This window comes from Poeciliopsis prolifica, unplaced genomic scaffold, assembly GCF_027474105.1.
Source record: "Poeciliopsis prolifica strain line A6 unplaced genomic scaffold, Auburn_PproV2 SCAFFOLD008, whole genome shotgun sequence".
In the NCBI taxonomy this organism is placed as follows: Eukaryota; Metazoa; Chordata; class Actinopteri; order Cyprinodontiformes; family Poeciliidae; genus Poeciliopsis; species Poeciliopsis prolifica.
This window is the reverse complement of record NW_026562383.1, coordinates 8,637,896-8,648,478: the sequence shown is the minus strand read 5'-3', so window position 1 is coordinate 8,648,478 and position 10,583 is coordinate 8,637,896. Positions and strand designations below refer to the sequence as shown.

Here is a 10,583-nt window from a genome sequence, read left to right as displayed (position 1 = left end):
GTTGGAACCAAGCATTTTATTATGATGCTGGAAATTAGCAATGGTGCTAAGGTGAAGTAAAAAGTAGTTGATAGCATTTGTAGTATCATTATTACATTGACTAATATGAACTAACTGAACAAACAGTACACAAACATTCTATGATGGTGTAGCAAGCTCAACAGAACTTAATACGCCAGTCTATAATCTACTGATAATGGATGGATTGATGATGAATCCAGTCAAACAGGACCTGGTCCGGTTCTGGTCCGGGTGGATGCTGTTTCAGGATGCAAGATGGCGTCTTGGTAAGGCTTCTGTTCTCAAGCTCCGCTTGAAACTGTACTTAAAGCCATTATTTAACCTGTCTAGTTTGACATCTCGGTCCTTATCACGATCGTGCTCAGATCAAATAACAAGAGAAAAGACAGTCGTCCAACATGAACAGTGTAAACCTTGACCTGCATAACATCTCTGGCCGCTGCCTGATATCCCAGTAAAATCCCCTCTTATGAAGAAGGGAAAGCCCTTCGCCAGTACCGATGACCCAGATGACATTGTTATCAGACTCTGACCAAGCTTGGTCTTCATCAGAGTCTGTCTGCTGTTGCATTCACAACTAAATTAACATCCTCCCAGTATATTGAATGACATATTTAGCAAACAGAAACAAAGCACATCATGTACAGACTGGATAGATGTTTTCAGGATTGAGAAGATAAAGTTGAGGTAACACAGAACAGGAGCATATCCCACAGCAGATTATGACTGATGAGGACCAAGCCTGATAACAACAAGGCTCATCAGTACTGATTTTATTTATTTTTTTAAACTGTCCCATAAAACAAAAGGATTTAATCCTCTTCTGACTGCTATTTTTATAGCCACCGCTTATTTTACAACTGGGATCTTTTTCAATTTTGTTGCTGAAAGCACAAAGTTTGATGCATGACCCAGACGTCATGCATCATAGAAGCTACAATACCATTTTGCTTAGCCCTGAGGAACTCTGATTTCTACCATGCTTAATGGATTATTCAGTCAGCCTCAGCTTTGTATGAGACAGATCTGCCTGAACAAGTCTGAAGATGATGCATCACTTCTTTGATACTGCAGCTTCACACGCCCTGGTGGAAACCAGTACTTTCCACTGTTCACTGTAAAAGCCTCTGTAAATTAAATTAAACATCACACATAGGATTATATTATTATCTGAACTCATTGCATTTCTTTATCATAAGGTCAACTTAATGTATATTGCAACAAACCGAGTTTTACTAATCTGTTTTGAACACATTTCATGTCAGTATATGCAATTTTGTACAAGTTGAAACCCAAAACACAAACTGTTAAAGCCAAAGAAAACAACACCATCATTTATATCATTTATCACTTAGACACAAATGAACAAAGACACTGTATGTGCTTTTGACCATGAGCACATTTGTGCCATGAAACATTTTTATTAAAAATTTGTTTATTTCACTAGAAAAAATTATGTAACCAATCAAGGGAAATGTGTCTGGTGTTGTTCCTTTTAGCTAATACAACCAAAGTGTGTATTCAGCTGACACACATATATATATATATATATATATATATATATATATATATATATAATATATATATATATATATATATATATATATATATATATATAAAGCTGTAAAACCTGTTTTTCTCTACTCCAAAGAAAAAGAGGATTGCATTGAGTGCTGTTCCTCGTGAGCATTTAAAGTTATGTGAATCTCTAAACAATAGAAACAACAAGACGTAATTTATCAGTCTCTTTGGAGAAGCCTCGGGCAATGCATACCATCCACACACGCACGCACACACTACATGTAACACAGCACTCCTGTTCACAGTCTGGCAAGTTGCTTTGGTTGTTTAGGATCAAGAAGTCTTTTAGAGGAACAAAGACTCACACAGATGGCAAAGATATAAACAGTTATCACAGCAACACAATGGGAGAGTAGATTAATTGCTTATTCCTGGAGCTCACAGTGAGATTTACACTGTACTAAGACTCCAGAAATTTCAAATTCAGTCTATTTTAAACCTTGTAAATATAAGAGAAAACACTCCGTGCTTGTCTGCAGATCTTAGTTCACCTTTTCTTTCATATCCACACACCCACATTTTAAGTTTGTTTGCTAGAACATGTGGGCTCATTTTAAATCCATGCGTACATAGGTTTAGTTAACCTAATTTAGGAGACTTATCAATTAAATCTAATCTCAACCAAAATCATACAGGCTGACAAATGAATGCAGCTACAAGAAGATGTGTTTGAATGTTTTGTTGTCTTTATTTCCACTTCCTTACTCTCCAGTTTGTAAAACCGTCAGGAACTGGGTGCTACCCAGTCTGGTTCAGCCTGAAGCCACATGTCCTGGTTCAGCAAAGTACCAAGTAAGCTCAGGTGTTAGATTAGCCTTTGGTTCACTGATGAATCTAATCATTACAGAGTATGAATCAGCAGATAACATGTGTCTGTTGTATATTCCAAATCTGCCTGCACAGGTTTGGAAACGATGCATCACTCTTGTTACTGTCACGTTACAGATCACCAGGGAAACCACAAATGTCTGTGGTGCATCATGGTGAAAAGTCCCAGAAAAGTGTGAAATATAACAGCTTTGCTCGCAGAAAGACAGGGACGTAGGTATGTGCACCTGGAATGTGAAACAGGCTTGAGGAACATGTTTAGGTAACAATTTATAAAAGCTGGGTAAAAAAATAAATAAATAAAATCTTACGCTCCCCAGTGTTAAGATTTCCACTTCTCCAGGGACTGAGGAGTTTACAGTAAACTGAAAAGAAAGGATTTGGGATTGAATCCCAACATGCAGGAAAATAATGAAAGACAGCAGCAAAAATTCCCTCAAACCCTCCCCTCTTTTCTACTTCTTCTGTGCTACGTATCTCTACTCCCTTCACTTCTCCACTTTTGCCGAATCCATCATCATCAGAAAAATCCCATGCGCAAGCTGAACGTTAAGCTCTTCGTCAATCATTTGCAGGAGGATGATTGTAAAAAAAAATTATGCGTCATCACAATCTGACTCATAGGGAGTGCAAGCTCCTTCAGGTTTACACGTCCCACCCTAAAAAAAAAAAATCAAAGGCAAGACTAGATCTTTAACAAATAACTAAAGCCGTGATCAAGTGTGGAATCTGGAAATTAGAAAGTTTTTTTTCGGTACGTTAAATGAAAGCGTTACAAAACATATTCGAGTTGTGTCACCTGATATTAATCATTTAATATGTTAAAACTTGAATCATATCCTGGCTGAACATGACCCACCTTTATTTGATTAATCCTTCCTGCTTCACCCACAAACTGTTGGCATGATCAAACATCCCCACTGCCTCACACACACCAGCAGGAAATGAAAACACACCCTTAAAATGGGCTGAGATCACATATTACAGAGTCTCTTGAGATTTATCAACATTTACTCAAACCGTAGCAGTGTAGCGTCTAAAGCAGTGGCTGACCTCTTAGTTGTTCTCAAAATGCTTTAAGAGCTTTGTCTGAACTTGTTCTCACGTTTTGCTCAACATTACAACAATCTGAAGACTGGATGCAAAGACAGAGCACAGTAAAGAAAAGTCAATGAATTGCTTTTACTTCCCCGAGCAAATACTTAACCCCTTCCTTTTTAATTTTACCTAAAAAAAAGTGACATGAAGTCAAGATATTACATTGCTCAATGCCTATCAAGCCTCTGAACAATTAGTTGCAGGCTCTGCAACTTAGCGATGGTGCATAACTGGTGACAGCTCTGTTGGATTAATGTTGATATGGAGACATAAGTGCCAAGAGGCAGGCTTGCTTAAACTCAGATTTACACACGGGTTTTTCCAACCCTGCAATGAGAAACAAATACAAAAGGGTCAAATGGGGTGTAGAGCTGCTTCTAATTAACAGACTGAAAGGGCGTGAAACATTATCAGGAAAGTCTGAGTTTGTGCTGCCACCTCCTGGCCTCATTTATCATCTGAATTTGGATATGAAGAGTTAAGAGTCAAGTATTTCCAGAAAAATACATATCTACAATCCAGACAGTTTCAAGTTTAAATGCACAAAGGGAGTAAAACTCAAAAAAAAAAAAAGACATTATTTTATTTTTTTAATGCAACTTATAAAGTTTAAGTTACACTAAAGGTTTATGTGAGGAAAACTGGCATTTAGCTTAAGAAAAACATAATTTATAAGACAATGAAATGCCTGAACCACATTAGTTCAACTTTAGCAGCAAGTCTCAAGCTCCATACAGAACAAGGCTATGTTGCTTAACGATCGAAGATCTTGGTCTTTGCCATTCTTCGGTAAGAGCTGGTACCATAACTGTTTTTCTATTTTAATCACAAAAAGTAGCTTAGATCCACAATTGATGTGCCATTCGAAGTCATAGTCCATTTCTGTCACAGGTTGTTTTCTTCTGGTAGTTTGGTGAGAATCTTCACTCCGTCAGATGTGATGAGCACCGTGTGTTCAAACTGAGCTGACCTATGTGATCAAATTTAAGCAAAATTTTGTAAGGAGCAAATTCAATTTTAAACAGAAAAATCCACTTAACCCTCTTTCAACTCTTTCCTCTCACCTTTCACCCTTAATTCTATGTTTATAAAAAGTAGGATAACCCAATTGTTTCTATCAAATATGCATACTAAAAAATAAACTAAGTGTAAATATTTTCTGTTGATATATTTACAAAGGTACAAAAACAACTGTGATTTATACTTTCTATGTATTACCAAATGTACTTAGTACACTTAATTTTGAAATAGGCTAATCATCTTTATTCTAGTATGTTTGTTGATTAGTATAGTTCTGTTGTTTTCGGATGAAATACACCATGTGGTATATTTGTCTGTTCTCTAAATCCAGTTAGATACATTAAAGTACATGTATTTTTCAAAAAGGTTACATTAGGCTTTCATATAGTTTCATCTAAATGAGCATAAAAGTAATGAATGCTGAACTAATGGAACCAATGATCTATCAGCCTCTATCCATGAATTAAGTGTTTAGGGCAAAGGTACAGTATTCAGTCTCAAATCCAAACTATTTATTCTGTTATAAACCTTTTTTTATGTTGTGAGCAAAAACTTCAGAGTCTATTCTGGGGTGATTTGCAGATTTGTAACAACCTCCTGCAAAAATGTAACAAACCGAGCATAACTCCTCAGTTGAGCCCTCCTAAAATTTTCATATCTCATTTAGTATGGTCCAGGAGTCTCTGCATGCCACATGTTGAACGAAACTCAGCAGTAAGCTGCTGTTTCTTAACGCTATCATTCAGCTTCAGTGTAATAAGATGTTACAAATACAAAGGACTTCTTACCTTTTATTGTCGACCGACACTGCAGTCCATTTGTCCTTAAGGATTCTGAACTCTGGAGACCCCTCCATCACTATAGGCTCTAACAGATCAAGATTAACAGACATTAACAACCATTAATCCCAGAGATTTGCATATTTATGTAGAAAAAAAAACAACTTTGAATTATCCTACCTATTGTGAAAGACATCCCTTCATCCATGGTTATGTCATTATCATTAGCTGAAATGAAAAGCATTCTTTATCATACTGAACCAATACAAGCCTTGCTTTTTCTTGTGAATGTATAATAAATGCATAATAATAAAAATCTAATTCTCTAAATCACATTATGGCAATTAAGGACCAACTTACCATGGTGCCAAATCTCAGGATGGCAATGAAAATACGAGCCTATTCCATGTCCAATGAAATATGGACAAACTTGAAAGCCATTGGACTGGGCTATTTCACTGCAGATACAGAACCAATTTAGCATGAGTGGTAAACTAGAAAAAGAACAACACCCAGTTGTATGTGAACATTTGACATGTGTATTCGCTGCAAAGTATACCTAATAGTATTTCCTATAACACAAAGCTGTGTTCCTGGTTTGCATATGGCAATGGCCTCATCTCTGCAACTCCTCGCCGTTTCCACCAGCCGCTGCCCAACCTCATCCACCTGACCAATCAAGAAGGTTTCTGAGGTGTCACCATGGTAACCATCCAAATACACCTATTCCAAACAAAGCCAAGGTAAGAAATGTGGGTTTTATTGTTGGCATCTGCAGCATAAGGTTTTCTTTCTAAAATGTGGAACACTGCATAAACTTACTGTGACGTCGACGTTGATAATGTCACCATCTTCAAGTTTGCGGCTGCAGATCAGAACATTGCAAAACAGCTTACAATTGTTACCTTGCCACACATGTGTTTCATGAAAGTTCCCTTTGTTCTTTAAAGATTTGACATTGTGGAAAGATGTTACCCGAGTTTAGTTTTTTTTTTTTTTTTAAACTGCTTTGAAAACAGAAATAATGTAAAGATTTAGCCTGACTTTAAAAGGGAATTTGCCAACTATTCAAACGGTTTACCTGTCAGGTATGCCATGACACACCACATTGTTCACAGATGTACAGACTGACTTGGGAAAACCTCCGTATCCAAGAGGGGAGGGGTAAGCATTGTGCCTGATCGTCTCCTGGTGCACAATAAAGTCTATTTCATCTGTTGTCATGCCAACCTGAAAGCCACAAATAACCACAGACGTTGTTGTTTATATTCTGATGACACATAAACTTAACTAAGACTTGCAGCGGTTTTATTCCTACTTTCAGAGTGCCTCCAGCAAGTAGCAGTACATGTCTGGCGAGTTGACATGCTCTGGCAAGACCTTCGATCTGCTCTTGGTTCTTGATCTCGATGTAGTCCGGCCATTCTGGGACCAGCCCAGTGGTGACGTAGTCAGGCTGCACGATGTGCTTCAGTCAGAGGGAAGATAAAAAGAGATGCATGTAAATTAACTGGACTGAACTGAACTCTAAACTTAAATAGTTTCTGTTTAGATTACACCAGCATAAGTTAGTGAAGCCAGTTGAAAACTAAAGGGAAAAAATAGACTACGGTAGTAGGATTCAGGAATGTGAAATTGAGACAATACGGATAACTGAGAAAACGTCCTTCACCTTGCATTCACTTTCATTTTTTTCTATTCAACTCATCTGCAATTACTTTTTGGTCTCTGGGTTTATTGTTCAAAAGCATCAACATTTAAGCAGAAGTTCAAACTAAAAGATACATCAATAAATCAAAAGTCATTTTTTCAGAGTGTAATGATACCTTAGGTACTGCGTAGGCTGGCTGAACAGTAGCAGGCCGAACCACGTTGTGAGAAGTGTTCCATTTCCGCCAGAAAAAGCTACGATGTTGCTCACACAGAAGATCTTTGGAGCGACTCCGCCTTCCGAGAGATGAAACTCTTTGCAGGAAACGACCCACTCCTACAAAAATCATTGTTTTTATTATTCTTCATAAAAAGACCATACTCTTTTGTTAAAAGAATAGAGACAATTTTTTTTGTTCAGACTTTTGAGATTTCTAATTATTTGTGCTTTCTTTACGTAACTAACTACTCAATGATGCATGCAACAAGGAAGCATACAACTCAAATATGACGTGCCATGCAAAACTATTTATAACCTTTGATCATTGTTGTTTTATTTTGTCATGTTCTGATCGAAACCCTAAATGCTTTATAATAGGATTACTTATGTTTTTGGCCAACACATATGTGAAAAATATTTTTAAAAGTCTATACTTCTCTCCCTCTGAGTCAAATGCTTTCTTGAAGAACTTTTCACAGCTCCATGTCTTTTGGGGTAGGTTTCTGCTGGCTTTACACATCCACAGACTGCCCTATCTGCCCATTTCTCTTTGTACAGTTAGAATATGAACAATATCTGTAAACACTTGTTTTCAAATCTTGCTAAAGACTCAAAACACTTTAAGACTGGATTTTGACTGTGCTTTGATCTAAAGTGCTCCATAGCAGTTTTGGTAGTTGTTCTACCATGAGGTGAACCTTTATCCTGCTCCAAATGGTCTTGCAGCCTCTTACAACCTCAAGCCTGCAGCCGTGACCTTTTTGCTGTGTTATTTTGGTCTTTATAATGCTGTTTGGTCACAAATAAGCCTGATCCTTCACAGAGACGGCGTTAAGCACAGAAGGGCAATGTCAAAACTATGTATCTTCTCCAATCCAGATTACGATTATCCACTATATCACTCAGATAAACTAGTAATAAAATACAGTCAGAATTGGCGGCTGTAGCATAAAAGCTTTTCTTACGTTACCTTATTCATAGAAACTAATACAAATATAGATTAAAATAGCGTTCTGCTCATAAATTAGCTCAACAAAGTAATAATTTACCCTGTACTGAAAACGGATTTTCGTTTTAAATTAAGCCGCTCATGTTAACTGACTAACACTGAAGGAGCTGAAACGAAGTGATATGTATGTTCATAAAGTACCTTTCCTGACGGGGAGACCCACAGAGCAGCGAGCGACGGCGGCCGCCATTAAATATAACCTGCTGTGGTCACGTGATCGAAACAATGCCGGTCACGTGACCATAACCGGTTTACTTTGCGACTGTCACGTGACTCAGGGCGGTTGTAACCATAACTTCTCAGCCCATTTAGCCTCACGGCTTTCATTACTCCAGGCCATTTGTGCTATGGTTTCTCTTGCAGTTGATTTTTGTTTAGCTTGCTTTGTTGTGTCCCAACACTTGTTGAGAGCAGAATTCCCCGAACTGCTCATCTTTTGGTCTATGGCAACACTAAAAGCCTTTAGTGTCTGTTTTACTGCAAATTTAAACACAATTTATAGATACATTTAAGCAAATAATGTTCAGGTTCACATCACTTTTTATCCTCTCAGCAAACTGTATTTACACATAGAATAAAACTGCAACAAAACAGCACTGAAAAATAGGCGGTGCACCAGATTTCCTTAATTTTGGGAGACTTGTGATCAGCCGATACTTGCATGTGAAGGAGAGCTGTGAGAGTCACACCGACAGACCAGCCCACCAGCTCACTTATCTGCACGTTTGCAGTTATATTTAGCAACATTTCAGACAAAAACAATCAGTATCGGTCAAAAATGTAATCGGCAGGTCAGGCTTCTTAAAGACTGGTGATCGATCAGCCAGAAAACTGCAATTGGTGCAACCCCTGCTGAAAAATACGAACAGCAACAACAAGATACCGGTTGTCAATTGACCCCCTGTATTTTTGTCCCACTTTTTATGTCAGTGGTAAATATTTTTTTATACACATGTTGGAGGGTAAAAAAGGCCAAAGTTTTCCAATTATAATACTTTGTTGGTAATATATTCTGATAACAGTAACAACAATGTTTAACTACCACAATTTTTGTTAATCTCAAACATACAAAGCACTACATTTTGATTTCATTGAGAATAATGTACATTATCTGAGAAAAGCTTAGAAAAATAACTCACATTAAAATCAGGTTTTATAGACCCTATTTACATATTATACCTCCACTTTGATATTTTTACAATTATCTGTTACTGTGGCCTCTAGATTTATAAAGGCGTAGCCCCGTTTTTATATGAATTGTTTTGACATAATAACATGACTGACTTAACCTGAAACAATCATTCCTTTTGAATGGTTGTTTTTCTTTCAGCCTCTCCAATTCAGTAAGTTTCGATTCATTGTTCAGTCTTGGTTTTTGGCCAATCCATTCTCATCTTTCAGTCAAACCACAGAGTTTGTTAGTTGTTGTTACTTGTTAGTAATGAATCACAGTTTCATTTTCAAATAAAACTTTTTTTTTTTTTCAAATGAAACTGATTCATTTGAAAATCAGTTTAAGACATGTTTAAGCCTTTTTGGCGCCCTCTATTGAACATTATGGGGAACTGTCAAATGTGTGAAACTCACCCCTTTTTTACTGCCTAATTACCAAATAAATAAAATGCCTCTTTTTATAGTTGTTTTGATTGTTTAATTTCTAAATAATCAAACACAATCACCTAGATAAAGCGAGGCGTTCATCATACACTTCACATTGTATGGACACTAAAACATTATACTAAGCTATTGTGATACCAGATTCTAAATTTTGAGGTTAGTAGTATATTTGACCCCTTTTGTTGACCCTTACCATAAACAACTAAAAATAGATGACATTGCCTGTATTTTAAGCAACATTACATAACACAACCCCTGGTAACTCACACAGCAGAGAGTCACAGCCTTATCAGGCTGGTAAGACAAACATTAGTCTTATCAACTATGAATACACAGCCATGGTTAGTAAAGATAAAGTGTTGTAAATATATTTTTGATCAAATAAATCCTAAAAATTACATTTAATTAACTGAATTTTTAAAAAAATCTAGCGTATCACTAATAAGTGACACAGTTTGGCGTTCTGGTTGAATAGTAATTTTTAAAACCTTTACTAAAACGTGTGTGTGCTAAGAACAGTGTTTCAATTACAAATGCAATGTAGCTTTTTTTTTTTCTTTTCTTTTTAAATTTGATAAGACCAAAATGCAGGGTTGACCCTGGACAGGCAGCCAGTCTGCAGCAGTATTGGAACCTACTTTATCCTTAATTATTTCATTGGAAGTGGTTCATCGTCACAGTGCAGGGCAGTATTCCAAGTGTTTCTGAGTCAAACTCAGAAACATGTTGTTAATGTTGTCATTAACAACTTGTTAACGTT

The 10,583-nt window shown here is 36.8% G+C and overlaps 1 protein-coding gene across 1 annotated transcript; it reads right to left on the bottom strand.

The window, feature by feature from the left end:
• Positions 1-4,089: 4,089 nt before the first annotated feature.
• Positions 4,090-8,429, bottom strand: metap1d (methionyl aminopeptidase type 1D (mitochondrial); the record flags this gene model as incomplete). The annotated part of the gene is made up of 10 exons (XM_055032719.1): positions 4,090-4,498; positions 5,337-5,415; positions 5,508-5,555; positions 5,688-5,785; positions 5,887-6,050; positions 6,150-6,192; positions 6,409-6,557; positions 6,646-6,795; positions 7,154-7,314; positions 8,348-8,429. Coding segments are annotated over 10 exons (1,059 nt in total), but the record flags the coding sequence as incomplete, so codon positions are not given.
• Between the last annotated feature and the right edge of the window lie 2,154 nt (positions 8,430-10,583).